The sequence below is a fragment of the Camelina sativa genome, chromosome 3, assembly GCF_000633955.1.
Source record: "Camelina sativa cultivar DH55 chromosome 3, Cs, whole genome shotgun sequence".
NCBI classification, from domain to species: Eukaryota; Viridiplantae; Streptophyta; class Magnoliopsida; order Brassicales; family Brassicaceae; genus Camelina; species Camelina sativa.
The window spans coordinates 7,656,596-7,674,393 of NC_025687.1; the positions used below are offsets into that span (position 1 = coordinate 7,656,596).

Genomic DNA, 17,798 nt, shown 5'->3' on the forward strand with positions numbered 1-17,798 from the left:
AAAGTTTAACTTTTTCTCGGTCAATTTCCGTAATCATTCATCCCTTAAATTCGTGGTAGAAACTAGAAAAGTCCACTATACACTAGTTGTTGAGAAGATGAGATCATATGATTTATTTGGTACATAGACCTATATCAAGTGTGTGTATTGGACTAGAAGTTAAACATAGTCCCGGGAATTAATTAGTAATTTCAGATTTGATGGATAGTAGTAGATTTGGGGAGACTTTAAAAGATATGCAATAATTAGGTGAATTTTTTAGTTTTATAATTTAAAAATAAACCAAAAAATCTTTCGAAATCCCTAACCTGAATTATTTGCCACCTGTCTATCGACAAAATTAAATATTTGTTGGGCCATATTTATTTTTCCTCACTTGTGCATGTCATAGATTTTTAGTTCTTTTTTTTTTTTTGAACTAAAGTCATATATTTTTAGTTATATATAGTAATTAACTAACAAAAACTGAATAGTGTAACTAAGAAACTATCAGTGATATGATTTATTATATATATATAGGTACAGTAAAACCTCTATAAATTAATAAGCATGAAATTTTATTAATTTACAGAGGTTTTAATTTATCGATAAATTAATAATTATTAATTTATGAATAGAATTTTTTATCAGAAATTCAAAGTTTAGAAGAAATTGCTGCTACTATTTTTCAAGGTGATGATGAAGTTGAAGAAGATACGACGATACTTTTAGAACCAGTTACACTCAAGGAAACAATTATCGCGTCAAGAACTCTCTACAATTTTTGGATGCGATTTGAGAAGACAACACCAAAAGTTTTTGATGCAATCAGAAAAATTAGAGATGCTCTCCAACAAGAATGCAAATTCAAGAACAAACAAACAGCAATAGATTCATATTTCACTAGATATTCTTAGATATATATATATATATATTAGTTTATTTAATTATTAATTTATGATATTGATGGGACCATGTTTTTACATGAGATTTTTTTAAAAAAGTTATTAATTTATTATTTTATCGAATAGTGTCTAAAATTACACTAGTCTCAACTTGGGATCAGAAAAATTTATTAATTTATAGAGATTATTAATTTACCGAGTATTAATTTATAGAGGTTCTATTGTACCTATATATATATATTATATTTGTCTTTGTAAAAAAAAAGAATTCGTAATATTTTGTATACGACCATCTAATATATATGAGATGGCACCCTAACAGAAATGTTTTTTTTTTTTTAACTTTGGATGGATGAAATTAAACCAAGTCATTCAAGTTGTTTTTTTGCCCTAATTATTGGATATGGGTCAATTAACCTAATCAATTATTTACATCAAGTAGTACAGTACATATATACGCTTTTCAGACCACATATATAGAGGGACAATGTCTTACCATGAGTAGCAATATCTTCCATTTCATACAATAAAGAAGTCTCCATGGAAGCAAAAGGAGCAGTGCAGTGGAGCTCTATTTTAGTTCCTTCTGTTCAAGAGATGGTTAAGGAGAAGATGATCACGAACGTTCCTTCCAGGTATGTCCGGTCTGATGAAGACAAAACTGAAGTCGCCGATGACTCTGGTCTGAATATCGAGATCCCAATCATTGACATGAATCGTTTATGTTCTCCGACCATCATGGACTCTGAGATTGCAAAACTCGACTTTGCTTGCAAAGAGTGGGGATTCTTTCAGGTAAACTCTCTTACTTCTATAGGTGATTTGATTCTTTGCTTGAAATCGAGGATTATTTGATTCTTTATTAAATATTTAAATTATCTTCTTATTAAGAAGCATGGATTTTGTAAAATAAATTTCTTTTTTGGACTTTTTACACAAAATTTGTGAGTTTAAATCAGTTATTTTTGGTCAAATTTGTGTCAAACTAGGTAATTTTCAGAAAAATTAATGGATGAGAATTAACAACAGGCTCGCATGTAAAAAACTAAACAACTCAATCATTCAGAAAATAATTCCCATTTTACAACAACATTTTAATTATTTCTCTCTTGTCTTAATTATTCGTCCCCCATCCTTTAATTTTACTCCACTTCATCTATCTATATCTAGACCCCAGCAATAAAAATCATAAACAAAACCTTCGAAAGGGACAGCAATGGAGGCTTTGATAACCGAGCCTTTAATATATAAAGAGCTCCACCACGGCCACAATATTCACAATACTCATAGGTTTAAAAATTCTTCTTACAAAGAAATAAAAGGATATTGGTATGATTTACAGAAACAAACAGTTAACAAGTGAGAAGAGCAATAACGGCTCATGTTAACAAGTACTATAAACAACTACCTATCCAGTTTTGGTTTGGAGAGGTTACCCAACTTACCCAGATAAAATCGTTTCTTACAAAAGAAACCATGTTCTTTTTGTATTATTAAACTCAAAATTATGGAGTACAACACTATATCATATATGGTTATGTTCAGCTTGTAAACCATGGGATAGACTCAAGTTTCTTGGACAAAACAAAGTTGGAGATTCAAGATTTCTTCAACCTTCCCATGGAAGCAAAGAAGAAGTTCTGGCAGCAACCAAATGAGATCGAAGGCTTCGGACAAGCTTTTGTGGTTTCAGAAGATCAGAAACTCGATTGGGCAGACTTGTTCTACCATACAGTGAAACCTGTTGAACTACGCAAACCTCACTTGTTCCCCAAGTTACCTCTTCCCTTTAGGTTTTGTTCTAAACTTCTAACTCAACATTTATTTACTAACTCCACGAAGTATTTCGAAGTATATTTTTCTGTATAAAACTAAAAATTAATATTGGTATATTCTGTTTCGTCAGAGATACATTGGAGAAGTATTCTGCTGAAGTACAGAACATTGCAAATATCTTGACAGTGAAAATGGCGAGAGCCCTAGAGATCAAACCAGAGGAAATGGAATTTTTTTTTAATAATGTCGATTCAATCCAAGCTATGAGGATGAATTACTACCCACCGTGTCCACAACCCGATCAGGTTATCGGTCTAACTCCGCATTCTGATTCGGTCGGACTCACCATACTGATGCCGGTGAACGAAGTTGAAGGTCTCCAAATCAAGAATGATGGGAAATGGATTCCTGTTAAACCTCTCCCAAATGCTTTCATTGTCAACATTGGAGACATCTTAGAGGTAGAATTATATAAAATGCATATGGTAGTATATCATTGTAAATGATACTGATGATGGTTTTTTGTTTTGTTTAATGCAGATCATAACAAATGGGACATACAGAAGCATAGAACATCGTGGAGTTGCGAATGCAGAGAAAGAGAGGCTCTCTATTGCAACGTTTCACAATCCGGAAATGTATAGAGAATTTGGCCCCGCGAAAAGTCTCGTTGAAAGGCAAAAGGTTGCAAAATTCAAAAGAATGACCATGAAAGAATTTAATGATGGCCTGTTCTCTCGTACGCTTGACGGCAAAGCTTATCTTGATGCTTTAAGAATCTAAACAAGGCAATGCCTTGTGTGGCTCACTGCTCTGTTTCTCCTCCTTTTTTTTTTCTAATAATTTATGCAACAAATAATATCTAGTATCTTTTATCTTCATTGTTTTTCTAGTTGCTGCATATCTGTTAAAGACAAAAATCTCCAGTGGAGAATACTTGTACGTATTGTTACAAACTTACAATAAGACAATAAGCTTGAATATTTTGGTTACTTAACGTTCCGTATTGTTCGAATACTTATCCAATGATAGTGTGATCACATGATTCACAGACACTCTGTTATTTTGAGTAGAAGCCGACGGTTTATCGCAAAATCCAAATTTTATTTTCACCTTCCAAATTTAGTAACTTTTGTGTTGCTACTTGTTAGCGTGCGCTGCGGGAAAAGACTAGCTTACAATTTTTTTTTTAAAGATAAATTAATAAGAAACGTCGACGTAAGACATACATTGCACTTAACGTATTACCAATCTCTTGCTCAATCTTGTGGGTAACATCAAGAGCGTTTACAATAACGGGTGTAGATTTTTTAAAACATGTATATATTTCCCTAAAAATGGATAAACAGCCAAATTTTATTTTAAAATTAGGGTTAAACGTTCTTTTAGTTGGTGGGCAAATAGGCAAATATGCAGAGCTCCACAATTTCAAAATGATAAATAAACTAGTTAAAAGAGTTTTATTTTATTTTTAACTTTTGAAATCAAAATGATAACTTTAACTAATTTATCATTTATTCTCCATAGCCAGCCACATTTGTTTTTATTTAAAAAAATAAGACGTGGGAGCTAATTGATTTCAAATGTAAAGTTAGAAATAAAATAAAACTCCATTTGAAATCAATTAGCTCTCACCTGTTATCAAATTTCAAAAATAAATTTATTTATTCTCCAACCCAGCCACATGTGTTTTTTCTTCCCTTTTCTTTTCCTTTTCCTTTTTTTATTCTTTTTCTTTTTCTTTATTTAAAAACATGTGGGTTTGCTTATATTTATACAAAATACCAAAATATAATAAGGAAATTGTCATATTTTGAGCTCTGTGATGGGTACGGAGAAGAGTGTCTATGAATCATGCAGACTCATCAAGAGACTTATGATTATACTTTCTTGTCTTTCGTATTCATTTGTTCGATCAGACTTTACAGAAACAACAAATATGGATCATGTCTCAGCTTTGGGAGATCCCGGGATGAGAAATGATAACTTGAGGGTGGCTATAGAAGCTTGGAACCAATGCAACGAGGTCGGAGAAGAAGCTACGAACATGGGAAGCCCTCGAATGGCAGATTGCTTCGATCTTGACAACTCTAGCTTGCCTGGTAAACTCATATCGTTGTCTTTACTTGCGGGTTTTAGGCCTCTCCAACGCATTTTGTGCCAACATGAGAAAAACAATCTTCACACTTCGAAAACATTTTAACAGTTTTTGCATGAACTTATGACTTATGGCACACGCAAACAAACGATCGAGACATTAATTGTGTTCTTTGGACATTTTTAGGGAAAATAATCCACAAAGTCGACGAAAAGGACAACAAACTCGGTGTACGAAATGGAACCTACGGAGGAATAAGCGCTGGAGACAACGCAGATATCTACGCTGCACAAAAGGAGATATACTTAGGAAACAAATGTCAAGTTATGGACAAGCCAAACCCATGGCAGTTCTGGATGATAATGCTAAAGAGCGGTAATATGGATACCTTAGCCGCGATTTGTCCTGAAAACGGGAAAAAGGCAAAACCATTTCCTCAGACTGGGAGGTTTCCATGTTTCGGAAAAGGATGTATGAACATGCCATCGATGCATCATGAGCAGACAAGGTTTGTGAATAAACAAGGTCATCACATGAGTGGGAGTTTTTATGGGACTTGGGACTTGGACAATGACCAAAAAGATCCGGTTGGTAATAATTCGTATTATAAAGTGAAATGGGAGAAGAAGATTGGTGGGAATGAGAGTTGGGTATTTCATCATTTGTTAAAGACTTCGTCTAAGTATCCATGGTTGATGCTTTATCTACGAGCTGATGCTTCTCGAGGTTTCTCTGGTGGTTATCATTACGACACTAGAGGGATGATGAAGATGGTAAGTTTCTAATCGCGATTTTACTCTGTTTTTAAACGCAAACGCAGAAAATACTCTGTTTCATAATCTTTCCATGGCACATTTAAGACACTGAAATCGCCGGACTTCAAAGTTAGATTCAAGCTGGAGATTCTAAAAGGAGGCGGTTCAGGGAGCCAGTTCTACCTAATGGACATGGGAAGCTGCTGGAAAAACGACGGCAGAGACTGCGACGGCGACGTCACAACCGACGTCACGAGGTACAGCGAGATGATAATCAACCCGGAGTCGACCGCTGTTTGTAACCCTAACCGCATAGGCGCCTGTCCGCCGTACCACGCGTTTCCAAACGGGACAAAAATTCACAGGACGGAGACTGAGAAGTTCCCTTACGAAGCGTATCACTACTACTGCGTTCCGGGAAACGCGCGGTTCGCTGAAAAGCCGTACGATGTATGCGATCCGTACAGCAATCCACAGCCGCAGGAGATTCTGCAGATCTTGCCTCATCCGGTGTGGGAACAGTTTGGGTATCCGACAAAGAAAGGACAAGGTTGGATTGGAGATCCAAGAACTTGGGAACTTGACGTCGGGAAACTCTCTCAATCACTCCACTTCTACCAGGTATCTTTGTAATTTACATATATATATATATATATATCTCAGGATTTAATTAACATACATTACAAAAGAATTTTGTTCTATAAAAACAAAAACAAAAATATGCAGGATCCAGGGACGAAACCGGTGGAGAGACATTGGTCGTCGATAGATTTAGGAGCAGAGATATATATGAGCCAGAATCAAATTGCTGAATGGACTGTTACTGATTTCGACATTGTTATACTAAATGCAGGTATTTAAATTTGAAGTGGTGTAATCTATCGTTTATAAATTGGCAATTGCTAGTTTGCTACTAATACATCGACTTTGAGATAATTTCCTTCAGTAGTTAGATTTTCCACAAGTATTTTACAAACCGGCTGGTTTTGGTAATTTAAATCCAGAAACCAAAATCAATTTTAGTGTAACCAAATAGTTTGATATATTTGTTTTAACAAGTTTTTAATATGAACATATATATTAAAGTAGTCGTAATCTAAAAAAATAAAAAATATTGGATTACATAATTCCACTTTTTTCAATAAGTTTTCTTAATTAAATCGAACCAAGTTTAATCCAAAAAAACTTTTAAGAATAAGCTCAAATAAATCGAAATCAAAACGAATTTGTAACTGCAGATTTAATCCAAAGAAAATGAAAAAAGAAATAAAAGAAAAGGTAGTCAAGGTCAGGGCAAGTCAATAAAATCTAAAGAATCAAAGAATTTTGATTGGCTTAAGAATAAGTTAGAACAATGGTCGTGGATGCAGTAGATTATTTTGCTGATCTAGTAGACTGAAACCACCACGGCACCACCGGAAGACACACACACGACGGTACCAAACCGTTAATTAACAGCCGTCAAAAAACGTGACGAAAATTTCCTCATAGGTTCTTCTTTTCAGTTTCCCTTTAAAGCTCCTCCGCGATTGAGTTTTGTTTAGGTGACGAGCAAAAAAGCAAGAGAAAGATCAATTTTTTTTGTTGCTTTTCTTCTTCTTCTTTTTGCTCTGTGTGTGTTTTCACTTTTCATTTCCTGGGTTTTAAGGGGTTCGCTTGCAAAGTCGACAACTTTTTCACTTTTTTTGGGAGGGGGTTATAATAATGGCGGGTGATTGTGCGATTAACACCGAGAAATACTCTCTCTTGGAGGATTTTAATGTCGATGTTCAAGTCCAAAACCAAGGTTTTGAGTCTTTCTCTCTTTGTTTCTGGGTTTATCTCTTAGATTCCACCACTTACCCTTCTACAATCATCAGACAGGTCAGTTCTCCGATTACCTTTTTTTTTTTCTTTTACTCTCTTGTGGGAAAAAGGTTTGAACTTTGAGTTCAATTTTGGCTTCCCACTTTTTGGTTTTGGTTGTTTATATACCGGTGTTGATGTTGATTTATTCATCATAGTTTTCGGATCAAGGGTTCTTTGATACGGCAGCTTCTGATTCATGTGGCTTTCTTCTCAGGTTCACTCAGACATGAGTGTTAGTGCACCGTTCCTTGTTCTAGATGAAAAAAAGAAGATGATGCTTTTGCCATTGACTCTCCTTCACAAGGAAGCTCCTGATCCTGTCAACATTTCGTCTTGGACCGAAGTTCCTAATGTTTCTACAACAGCTGAGTTTCCGCTTCAGACATGGGTTCATGTGGGCTGCGAGGTATTACTGATATGATCTCTGAAGACTCTTTCTTAAGATCTTTGAAGATCGCTGAGTTTCTTGGAATTTATTGATTTCTCTTGTTTCCTAGGTTTCTAGAAACTATATGCGCCTTTATATATGTGGAGAGTTAGCAGGAGAGCAAGTTTTGACTTCCCTGATGACCAATGGCACATATTTTGATCGCACACGAAAGATATCGTTATTTAGTGTTGGTGGAGATGGTTATAGTGTTCAGGGTTTCATTCACTGCGCAGAAGTCTTGCCTTCTAATGTCCCTGCATGTTATCACTACAAAAAGGTACCAGTTTCTTGTCCTTGCCGCGTCTTCCTTTTCAGCAAAAGACTCTTGTGCTGTGTTTCTTTATTTCGGTTCATTTGTTTGCCAGGACCCTCCTTTATGCTTATCTGTTGACAAGCCATCTACATCTGGAATCAAATTAGATGAAGATGGTGTTTGGAGTATTGTTGGCGGAACTTTTTGTTCCTTGGATGTTGTTTTAACTAATGCTATTGGACAGCCTGTGCACAAGGATGTAAAGGTTCATTCTCTCCCTAAATTTCTGTTCTTGTGAAGCTCTGGAAGTTTTTGTGATAGCGAATTGTCGGTTTGATGTTGCAGGTTGTGGCTTCTCTACTGTATGCTGATAGTGGGACGCCTGTTGAGAAGATGAGTGGCTTTGAGGCTCCCCTTTTGGTAAGCTATGAAGGAGTTGAATTCTCAGCTGCAGATAAGCCGTGCAACTTATTGAACGGATGTGCTTCTTTCAAGCTCAAAATATCTCAGGTGATAGTTATAAATTCTAGGCCATTGGAACAGGCAGGATTGCACATCCTCGTTAGAATTCTTGTTTCTGCTGGAACTCATTGAAGGATTTTTGTTTTGTTTTTGTTTTGTAGCTTTCTCCCATGAGTGATGAGAGGTTGTTCTGCATCAAATTCGAAATACCAGAAGTGAAGGCTTGCTATCCTTTCCTCGAAACTGTTACCAACCAAATCCGTTGCATTTTGAGGAACCGTGATTCTGTTACCCCTAAAAGGTCGAACCACATTGATTATCCATTAGATGGAAGAGATCAAAAACTTGCTTCAAGAAATGGAACACCAGATATTCTACAAAGCTCTTCCTCTATGAAACGCATCAGATTAGGTGAAGAAAAGGTTTCTGAGAGTAAGGTACATAATCCAATCTCTCTGAGTTACGTTTTGTTCTGCTTCGTATCCACATCCCACTTACTGTTATTCTGCATTGTTGTTTTTCTCGAGTTAGTTTCAGAATGGAAATGGCACCAGTATGGAATGGAGACCTCAGGCTCAGAACCATGAAGAAGAAGAAGATAACTCTTCAACTGATTCTGAAAACACCAAAATTAAAGACTCGACTGGATTCAGGAGATATACAATCCCAGACTCGATGATTTTCAGATACTGCCTTGCTAACTTAACAGAGAGATCTCTTCTTCTGAAGGAAATCACAAACAATTCATCAGATGAAGAAGTCTCGGAATTTGCAGATCAAGTTTCTCTCTATTCTGGATGCTCCCACCACAGGTAAAGAAATTGAATTAAATTCACCTGCCTCAAATATGTGGATTACGAGGATAAATAGAACACTAATCGTCCAATTTTTCTAGCTATCAAATCAAAATGGCAAGAAAACTGATAGCAGAAGGAACAAATGCGTGGATTCTGATCTCGCGGAACTATCAACATGTTCATTGGGATAATGTGGTAATTGAGATTGAAGAACATTTCATGAGAATAGCTAAATGCAGCAGTAGATCTCTCACTCACCAGGTCTTGTCTCTTTCTATTCTCATATAAGTTTATACTTTCGCCAAGATCAAAGCCTTGATCTGGTCTTTGTGATTTTGACATGAAAAATGTGATCAGGATTTTGAGCTTCTAAGGAGAATATGTGGATGCCATGAATACATAACTCAAGAGAATTTTGAAAAAATGTGGTGTTGGTTGTTCCCTGTTGCATCAGCTATATCCAGGGGATTGATCAATGGAATGTGGCGCTCTGCTACGCCTAAATGGATAGACGGGTTTGTGACCAAAGAAGAGGCAGAACGTTCACTTCAAAATCAAGAACCGGGCACTTTCATTCTCAGGTTCCCTGCATCAAGAAGCTGGCCACATCCCGATGCTGGTTCCTTGGTTGTGACTTATGTTGGTCATGATTTAGGTATTCATCATAGATTACTCACAATCGATCACATGTGCGAGTAAGTAAATCTCTCTCTCTCCTCTCTGTGTGTATGTGTCTGTCTTGTGACATTTGGTTTTGGTTTTCAGTTCTAGTGATAGGTATACAGATGCAAAACCGTTGCAAGATATGCTTCTGGCGGAACCTGAGCTATCTCGGCTTGGAAGGTGAGAGAGAGAGAAGAGAAAGGTTTAAGTTATTATCGTTGAAGCAAGCAAAGAGAGATCAAATTCAAAATCATAAATTGGTTTTTGATTTGGTTTGTTGCATATTTCAGGATCGTAAGAGGCATTTGAATGATAAACACAGTCAACAAGATAGACAAGCATCGGATATATACTGTTGAGGTTTAGACTTTTGCTAGTATATATAGTACGAACTAGGAACAGATTTTGTTGTTGCTAAATTCGTGATACTGATACTGATACTAACTTCTGTAAAGCTCAGTGATATATTAATAAGTTGAAACCAAAGGTGCTTTCTTTTTATATTAGTATATTAGTATTTTGTTTTCTAAGTATCAATTGAATTTATTGAGTTTTGGCACAAGAAGAAAAGAAACTAATGGAGTTACGAGATGACGTCAAGAAAAAAGAAAAGAGTTACGGATTTGTATTTTGTTATGTGTGTGGCTCAGTTTCGCCGTTCGGCTACTATATTTGTGTGTGGCTCATTTATAATGATTTCACGGAATTTGATGAGTTGTTTTATAGTATTAGTAAAAAAAGTACTCCCTAAAAACCTAATTATTGTCGGTAAACCTTTTTTTGTTAATGGTGAGATCTAGAATAATAATGATATTATAATTGCCTTGAAATCAGAAAGAAATGGATATTCTCTCTAATCTCTAAATATTTTGATTAGAGTTGGATGACTGACCAATAGCTAGTAAACACGTGGTAATATCTCAGCTTCTGTTTTGATAAAGAATAAAACGATGGACTCGTTTTATTTTGTTTTCCCTCTCTCTCTCTCTCTCTCTCTCACTAATTTGCGAGTACAACTGAATTAGAACAAAAACGGACAGGACCCAACAACACACAAAACTGAAATCTCTCTTTCGTCCTCCAAAGGACAGACTTTGAGGAGAGAGTTCTTATGTGGTTTTGTCTCGTCCACCCAAACAAAATCAACCAAAATTAAAAAAAAAACTCTATTCACTTGTAATTTCTTCTTTCATTTATTTTGTTATTTCTCATTTTCTCCAAAAAAATTCCATACACACACCCAANAAAAAAAAAAAAAAAAAAAAAAAAAAAAAAAAAAAAAAAAAAAAAAACGTAACTTTGGCTTCCGAAGATTCTCTTTGGACTCTCTGTTTCCCGAACTTATTAACCGTATTTGTTTTTTGGGATTGCCTAAAAAGTTATCGTCATTTTTGTCTGAGAAATGATGATGTCATGTCGGAATGTTGACTTGGGTACGAGTGTTCTTGATCTGATGCCATGTGGGTGTTCTTGTACCTCTTCTCCTACCATTCGTCAACTCTTGTTTAGGAATTGTTCCAAGAATTTTTGTAGGATTGGTGGCAGAAGCTATGGTGGCAACTTGGTCTTACTTCGTCCAGATTTGGGGACTTGCAGAGCCGTTCCTGCTAAACCAAAGGATACTTATCTCCTCGATGGTAACAACCATATCTACTCTTTATCTTAAAACTATCTGATTTTTGGTAGTCATATAATTGATTTGAGATTCTTTAGTTTTGATGTTTGGTTTGTTAAGTAATTGAATGATTGGTCTTCACTTTTTTTCTGGTACATACTAATGTCAATTAGGAGTAGTACTATCCATTATTTTTTTCTTTTTCTTTCTGAGCATGCATGACTATAGAAATATTAAATCGTTGGCTTTGGTTGAGGCAACAGCTTTTAAACATATAAGACTTTTCTTCAGGTTTTGAAATTTTTTGAAACTGGAGTTTTAATTAATGCTTATGAAAATACTGATGGTTGTGTAGGTATTGGTCAAGATAAAACAGTGATGCTCAATCTGAAGACAGAATCACAGAAGCCTATATCTTTGGAAAATCTTTTTGAGGTTGTAGCTGATGATTTGCAGAGGTTGAACGATAATCTTTTATCGGTTAGTACCTCAGGCAACATTTCTTTTCTTATGGTCTCTTAAAATTAAGAGAGTTATGTTCTAATAATCTCAAATGCTCTTCTTTTATTAGATTGTTGGTGCCGAAAATCCGGTTTTAATATCTGCAGCTGAGCAAATTTTCAGTGCTGGTGGAAAGAGGATGAGACCTGGTTTGGTTTTCCTTGTATCACGAGCCACCGCGGAATTAGCTGGCTTAAAGTAATCTACATTACTGCCACATTATCATTACATCTTTGACCTTAAATTTGTGTATAAAACCTCTAGCAATAAAAATGATGGCTTCTAGCTGATCTTGGTACAGGGAACTTACAATAGAACATCGGCGTTTAGGTGAGATCATTGAGATGATTCACACCGCAAGTTTAATACACGATGATGTCTTAGACGAAAGTGATATGCGAAGAGGTTTGTTTGAGACAATTTCTTATATTCTTTTGATCAGAATGTACATTTTCTCTCTGTAAAGTTTTAAGCTTTCACTTTGTGTTTGTTAGGAAAAGAAACGGTTCACGAGCTTTTCGGAACAAGAGTAGCTGTATTAGCTGGAGACTTCATGTTTGCTCAAGCATCATGGTACTTAGCGAATCTTGAAAACCTGGAAGTCATTAAGCTCATAAGTCAGGTATTTTCTTTTTTTTCTGAGATTAGAAGAAACTTTTTTACCGTACAAAGATTTTGGTTTGAATCTTGATTTATGCATTTCAGGTTATCAAAGATTTTGCGAGCGGTGAGATAAAGCAAGCATCGAGTTTGTTCGATTGTGACGTCGAGCTTGATGACTACTTGCTAAAGAGTTACTACAAGACAGCTTCATTAGTAGCTGCAAGCACAAAAGGAGCTGCAATCTTCAGTAAAGTTGAAAGCGAGGTTGCAGAGCAAATGTATCAATATGGGAAGAATCTCGGTTTATCTTTCCAAGTAGTGGATGATATTCTGGATTTCACTCAGTCAACAGAGCAGTTAGGAAAGCCTGCAGCAAATGACTTAGCCAAAGGTAACATAACAGCGCCAGTGATATTTGCACTAGAGAATGAGCCGAGGCTAAGAGAGATCATTGAGTCTGAGTTCTGTGAGTCTGGATCGCTTGAGGAAGCGATTGAAATAGTTAGAAATCGAGGTGGGATCAAGAGAGCTCAAGAATTGGCTAAGGAGAAAGCTGAACTTGCGTTAAAGAATCTGAATTGTCTTCCTAGGAGTGGTTTCAGATCGGCTCTTGAGGATATGGTGATGTTTAATCTTGAAAGGATTGATTAGTTTCAACTCTCAAAGGATCTTTTGGCACAGGAAACTGTAATACTCTTTATTTGTTCAAACTTCAAACACAGATTTTTTTTTACTGTATTTCATAAAGTAATAATGAAAACATTCATAGTACTTATTACTTATTATTGCAAAATCATACAATTTAGAAAGAAAAAATGATAAAACATCTGATCTTGAAATAGTACATCTGTGTGATGTGTCTCACCAACCATCTAGTCTTTTTTATCATCTTTGATTCTTTGATTCTTCTTCTAGCTAAAAACATGTTGGTTAATTATTTTGTCGACTTTCCAACAAATATATGATAATTAATCTAATTATTTCACGTGACATTTTCTTTTCACATGGAACTTAGTTTGACAAGTTTTTTTTTTTTTTTTGTTGGGATAGTGGAAATTAAACAAAAAAGGCCTCTATTAATAGCTTTTGCCTTTTGCTGCCACATATTGCAAAAAACGTACAAACACATTACTTGAGCTGTTTCGATAAGTGTATTACTTGTCTATTCAAAACAAGATTCTTTCCACTTTTCTCTGTAAGGGCCACTAGTTTCAGCAGGCACTGGATATTTATGGTTTAATGTGCTATTGAACACTTGCAAATAGGAATTTTAAACCCAAAAACAAAACAAAACAAAAATATTGCAAAGAGCAGCAATTTGAGGAAAATTAAGAGGAAAAATATCAAGAAATAAATATAATGAAATTTCTAGATTTGATTCTGTTTCATATATACAAAAAAAAAAAAGAACACCCAAATAAAGATTTCTTGACAGGATTCAAACTGCATTACCACTACAACCCCTTCAAGGTTCTGTTTTGATGATGAACAAAAAAAAAAGGGAAGCACCTTTACTTTTATAATTCTTCTTCTACCACCTAAACCTTACGGATGGTCAAATGAGCTCCATGTTGTGGGAATGTAGTTGCAGCCGGGAAAGGAGCATGAGTATACGATGGAGAGAGCTCTACACTGAACCTTTGAAGTACCATTGCCAAGAAGAGCTTAGCTTGCAACATGGAAAAGTTTTGACCGATACAAGTCCGAGGGCCTGTGCTAAACGGCAAGAAGGAGAGTCTTCCTTTGGTTGCGCCCGCTACACCATTAACAAACCTCTCGGGCTTAAACTCTTTCACATCATCTCCCCAGAGATCAGGATCATGGTGCACTAAGAGCATTGGTATTGTAACTACAACTCCTTCTGGTAGAGAGAATTTCTCTAGCTTCACTTCTTGTTTAGTTATCCGGCATGTGAAGTAAGCTGGCGAATAGAGTCTTAGCACTTCATGCAGGATCATTGTTACCTAATGATGATAGTCAAAGAAGTTGTTATGCAAACAACCCTTTTTCTAGTTATAATGTGGTTTAATCGGTTTTGAAAAATGTCTACTTACGACTTTTAGATGGCCTAACCCTTCGAAATCTGGTTCGTTGGTACCGAACGCCTGAGAAATCTCGTCTCTTGCTTTGTTTTGCCAATCTTGATGTTGGCTTAAAGCAACAAGTGACCAAACAAACAATGAAGAGGTCACATTTTGACCAGCTAGATAGAAAGCCTTACAGTCATCTATGAGATCATCAAGACTCAGCCCTGAATCTGGTCCTTGTTCTTTGATCACTTTTGTATTGGAAGCCAACATAGAGAACAACAAGTCGCTGTTCTTGTCGGTACCTCTTCCTCTTTTTATCTCCTCCTCTTTAGTCTCAATCATAGCTTTAAACATAGCCCTCATGTCCCTTTCGGTTTCTCTCAACCTCCAGTTGAATTTTGTTGGCAAAAATCTGCAAATGACAAATCCACAAAAACAAAAACATGAAAACTGAATCAGCAAAATTAGCTTTCCACAACTTTAAACTCAGTTGTTAAAAGAAGACATATTATTTTACTTGGATCCAGGAATGTAGACGGCTCGAATAGCTTGGAGACCAAGATCGATCTGTTCTTGTTGGATTTCGAAGATCTTGATTCCATCTTTGTAGGAGTCACCGAAAGAAGCACGAGCAAGCATGTTTCTCGTTAAGTCATGACAGTGAGTCCATGAATCAAGTTCCACTGTTCCTTTTGCTGACGCTAATTTCTCCCATTCTTCTAACATGTCTTTGCAACTCGTGTTAAATGCTGGTAATATGCTCTGTTCATTTTTATTTTTAAAAATATTATCAGGTATTATTTCCCATTTCAAAAATCAAAACCAACATTTCACACCCAAAAAATCACATATGGTTTCTAGTAGAATAACAAGCTACACACACATATATTGATATTGATATATTAATAATTATTGGCTCATAATGTTGTTGTTAAAGAATTCTGAATGCTCTGCATATGTGCGTTTCTGTACTAAATTCATAAGTTCNAAAAAAAAAAAAAAAGTGGATATATATTTAGAATTCTTGAAATATGATTTCACTTTTTTCGTTAATGTGTCTTTTTGGCTTTTTCTGTTTCTCGCTTTTAGACTTTTAGTAGGTGGCGTGGCGTGGATTCTAGTCTCCTGTGTGGACTTTTTCTCTGTTTTTTTTTTTTCTTCAAATACCTTTTTCAGTTTATTTTTTTAATACTAATATTTTGTTTTTTTTTCTCCAAGTGACAGTTAATATTTTATTTTGTCTGAGAGATTTATTTCTTTTTTTTTATCTTGGAAAAAATAAAATTAAATGTATTAAGTTATTGAAAATATGTATTTTTTGTATTGTATAAATCTCTCAGCTACCAAACAAACAAAAAGACGTTACTTATCTGACTTTCTTTTCAAAAAAAGTAAAAGAGAATAAAACTGACCAAAATCTAAAGAATGAGACGAAAATGATGTTCACAAAGTTCACATTATGTCAGTGTTCAAAATTATAATCATAAAAAAACAAAAAAAAAATATTATTAGAGTCAAAATGAGCAGTGTGTATACTATTTCTTTAATATAGCAAATAATTAAGAAAAACATACCTTCAAATTATCGATACGAAAAGCAGGATTAAGAATGCTTCGGTGTTTGGACCATTTAGGACCTTCGTGGTTGAGAAGACCACTGAGGAAAACATGATTATGTGATCCAATCTTTGGTTTTGGAAAGAGTTCGTGCCTTGACATTATCTCTCGTAGTGCCTCTGGATCCATTACTATCACGTTCGGGTACGGTCCGTACCATGTGAAACACTTCTTCCCTATTAAAAACAAACAAAAAATATATTGATTAATTAACTACCACCATTTTTAGTTTAAACAACCTAATATATATATGCATATGAAACAAAACACAACACATACAAGAATGCTATGTTGGACAAGATTATCTTTGATATGATCCGCTAAGAGTGCTTTTATTCTATTTTATGTGACTATAACCAGAAAAATATAGATATCAGATTTAGATCTAAATTATGCAAATGTGTGTATATGTATAATACACAATTAAGTCTTCTAGTTCCTTACTCTGAATTTACTGTTCATATATATATATATATATATATATATATGCCTTGAAAACGCTAAAACTGAAAATTAAGAAGAAGAAGATGACCAACTCCTAATCAAAATATAACGTTTGTGAATCTAATAACACAAGATCAAGTGTACTTGTTGGTTCTTTAATTATTTAGATTCTTGTAAGTATAATTAAAACACCTACGAAACTTGATAATTAATAAGTTGAGAGTACTTTGATGTGCGGGATCATCATACCATGTTTTAGAACAGTGTGATGGAGAAAAGGCATGACACGGGGAAGAAAATCAGCGTCGAGAGGAAGAGGAAGAGAGTGAGCAACTTGATCCATCTGATTACTCTCTCTCATATCTCCCATCAAAATCCTATAAGAATTCCCAGAAAATCCTTGTTTCTTGAGATATCTCTCCAGTCTCTTTGGCCTTAACCAAACCCAATTCACAGCTCTCCATACCCAATTCAGTATCAAGATCGAAACCCCGATCAAGAACACTTTTACACTAGTTATCTCCATCATCATCTTTGATCTATATGAGAGGAGGAAAGAAAGAAAGAAAGAAGGAAAGAAAGGAGACAAAACTATAATGATGATGCTTATAATTTCATCAGTTGACTATATATGTTGGAGGCAGCTGTACATCTATCTAGCTATATATATATATGCGTGAATAGGTGTACTGTAGGATACAAAATGTGATACAAAAACTTGGTTTATAATAGATATAGACACTATAGAGAGAGGATATAATGTAATAAATCGCTGTATCTGCAACTGGCAATGAATTTATAACAACAAGTTCTTTGGTGTATATTTCCAAAAATTTAATTTTGTCTTCCTTTCCTTACGCTACATCCATGTGGCTTTATTGCATGAGTATTTAGTATATGTATATATTTGTTTTCTTTTAAAATATATTATATGACGATGCTTCCATATTCACATTTTTGTTTGCGTCCCATATCGTAGATGTCGTAATTAGAGAAAGGAAAATTCCCACGTAACTCTCTCCT

At 35.2% G+C, this 17,798-nt stretch overlaps 5 protein-coding genes across 8 annotated transcripts; 4 read left to right on the forward strand and 1 right to left on the reverse strand.

The window, feature by feature from the left end:
* Positions 1,362-3,652, forward strand: LOC104775804 (protein SRG1). The gene is made up of 4 exons (XM_010499738.2): positions 1,362-1,679; positions 2,430-2,677; positions 2,791-3,121; positions 3,201-3,652. The coding sequence occupies exons 1-4, from the start codon at positions 1,425-1,427 to the stop codon at positions 3,441-3,443; spliced, it is 1,077 nt and encodes a 358-aa protein (XP_010498040.1). The 5' UTR covers positions 1,362-1,424; the 3' UTR covers positions 3,444-3,652.
* Positions 4,284-6,422, forward strand: LOC104775806. The gene is made up of 4 exons (XM_010499739.2): positions 4,284-4,762; positions 4,945-5,531; positions 5,619-6,134; positions 6,240-6,422. Exons 1-4 carry the CDS (start codon positions 4,486-4,488, stop codon positions 6,372-6,374), a joined length of 1,515 nt encoding a protein of 504 aa, XP_010498041.1. The 5' UTR covers positions 4,284-4,485; the 3' UTR covers positions 6,375-6,422.
* Positions 6,892-10,452, forward strand: LOC104775807. Of its 3 annotated transcripts, none has more exons than XM_010499742.2 (11): positions 6,892-7,376; positions 7,576-7,767; positions 7,859-8,068; positions 8,157-8,309; positions 8,390-8,554; positions 8,668-8,943; positions 9,038-9,318; positions 9,402-9,564; positions 9,661-9,998; positions 10,069-10,168; positions 10,257-10,452. In XM_010499742.2, the coding sequence occupies exons 1-10, from the start codon at positions 7,218-7,220 to the stop codon at positions 10,148-10,150; spliced, it is 2,019 nt and encodes a 672-aa protein (XP_010498044.1). In that variant the 5' UTR covers positions 6,892-7,217; the 3' UTR covers positions 10,151-10,168; positions 10,257-10,452. The 3 variants fall into 3 exon arrangements, with proteins under 3 accessions (XP_010498044.1, XP_010498043.1, XP_010498042.1); XM_010499741.2 differs by having other exon boundaries at positions 9,044-9,318; positions 10,069-10,146; XM_010499740.2 differs by having other exon boundaries at positions 6,893-7,376; positions 10,069-10,146.
* On the forward strand, positions 11,236-13,463 carry LOC104775809 (solanesyl diphosphate synthase 2, chloroplastic). 2 transcript variants are annotated; one of them, XM_010499744.2, is made up of 7 exons: positions 11,343-11,426; positions 11,500-11,603; positions 11,937-12,061; positions 12,153-12,280; positions 12,384-12,487; positions 12,577-12,704; positions 12,788-13,460. In XM_010499744.2, coding segments are annotated over exons 1-7 (1,140 nt in total). In that variant the 5' UTR covers positions 11,343-11,424; the 3' UTR covers positions 13,337-13,460. The 2 variants fall into 2 exon arrangements, with proteins under 2 accessions (XP_010498045.1, XP_010498046.1); XM_010499743.2 differs by having other exon boundaries at positions 11,236-11,603; positions 12,788-13,463.
* Positions 14,088-17,587, reverse strand: LOC104775810 (cytochrome P450 72C1-like). Its single transcript, XM_010499745.2, has 5 exons — positions 17,025-17,587; positions 16,290-16,507; positions 15,233-15,477; positions 14,740-15,127; positions 14,088-14,649 (listed from the first exon to the last, which is right to left on the reverse strand). Exons 1-5 carry the CDS (start codon positions 17,305-17,307, stop codon positions 14,224-14,226), a joined length of 1,560 nt encoding a protein of 519 aa, XP_010498047.1. The 5' UTR covers positions 17,308-17,587; the 3' UTR covers positions 14,088-14,223.

What these genes read in the sequence shown, in the direction of transcription:
- LOC104775804 (XM_010499738.2), top strand. Translation starts at nt 1,425, where the DNA reads ATGGAAGCAAAAGGAGCAGTGCAGTGGAGCTCTATTTTAGTTCCTTCT. An exon ending in AAGTTACCTCTTCCCTTTAG is followed by an intron (nt 2,678 to 2,790) that starts GTTTTGTTCTAA and finishes CTGTTTCGTCAG; the next exon opens with AGATACATTGGAGAAGTATT. An exon ending in ACATTGGAGACATCTTAGAG is followed by an intron (nt 3,122 to 3,200) that starts GTAGAATTATAT and finishes TGTTTAATGCAG; the next exon opens with ATCATAACAAATGGGACATA.
- LOC104775806 (XM_010499739.2), top strand. Translation starts at nt 4,486, where the DNA reads ATGGGTACGGAGAAGAGTGTCTATGAATCATGCAGACTCATCAAGAGA. An exon ending in CTAGAGGGATGATGAAGATG is followed by an intron (nt 5,532 to 5,618) that starts GTAAGTTTCTAA and finishes GGCACATTTAAG; the next exon opens with ACACTGAAATCGCCGGACTT. An exon ending in AATCACTCCACTTCTACCAG is followed by an intron (nt 6,135 to 6,239) that starts GTATCTTTGTAA and finishes AAAAATATGCAG; the next exon opens with GATCCAGGGACGAAACCGGT.
- LOC104775807 (XM_010499740.2), top strand. Translation starts at nt 7,218, where the DNA reads ATGGCGGGTGATTGTGCGATTAACACCGAGAAATACTCTCTCTTGGAG. An exon ending in TCAAGCTCAAAATATCTCAG is followed by an intron (nt 8,555 to 8,667) that starts GTGATAGTTATA and finishes TTTGTTTTGTAG; the next exon opens with CTTTCTCCCATGAGTGATGA. An exon ending in TCTGGATGCTCCCACCACAG is followed by an intron (nt 9,319 to 9,401) that starts GTAAAGAAATTG and finishes CAATTTTTCTAG; the next exon opens with CTATCAAATCAAAATGGCAA.
- LOC104775809 (XM_010499743.2), top strand. Translation starts at nt 11,369, where the DNA reads ATGATGATGTCATGTCGGAATGTTGACTTGGGTACGAGTGTTCTTGAT. An exon ending in GGATACTTATCTCCTCGATG is followed by an intron (nt 11,604 to 11,936) that starts GTAACAACCATA and finishes ATGGTTGTGTAG; the next exon opens with GTATTGGTCAAGATAAAACA. An exon ending in CGAAAGTGATATGCGAAGAG is followed by an intron (nt 12,488 to 12,576) that starts GTTTGTTTGAGA and finishes TGTGTTTGTTAG; the next exon opens with GAAAAGAAACGGTTCACGAG.
- LOC104775810 (XM_010499745.2), bottom strand. Translation starts at nt 17,307, where the DNA reads ATGATGATGGAGATAACTAGTGTAAAAGTGTTCTTGATCGGGGTTTCG. An exon ending in GTCTACATTCCTGGATCCAA is followed by an intron (nt 15,128 to 15,232) that starts GTAAAATAATAT and finishes TGTCATTTGCAG; the next exon opens with ATTTTTGCCAACAAAATTCA. An exon ending in GGTTAGGCCATCTAAAAGTC is followed by an intron (nt 14,650 to 14,739) that starts GTAAGTAGACAT and finishes TATCATCATTAG; the next exon opens with GTAACAATGATCCTGCATGA.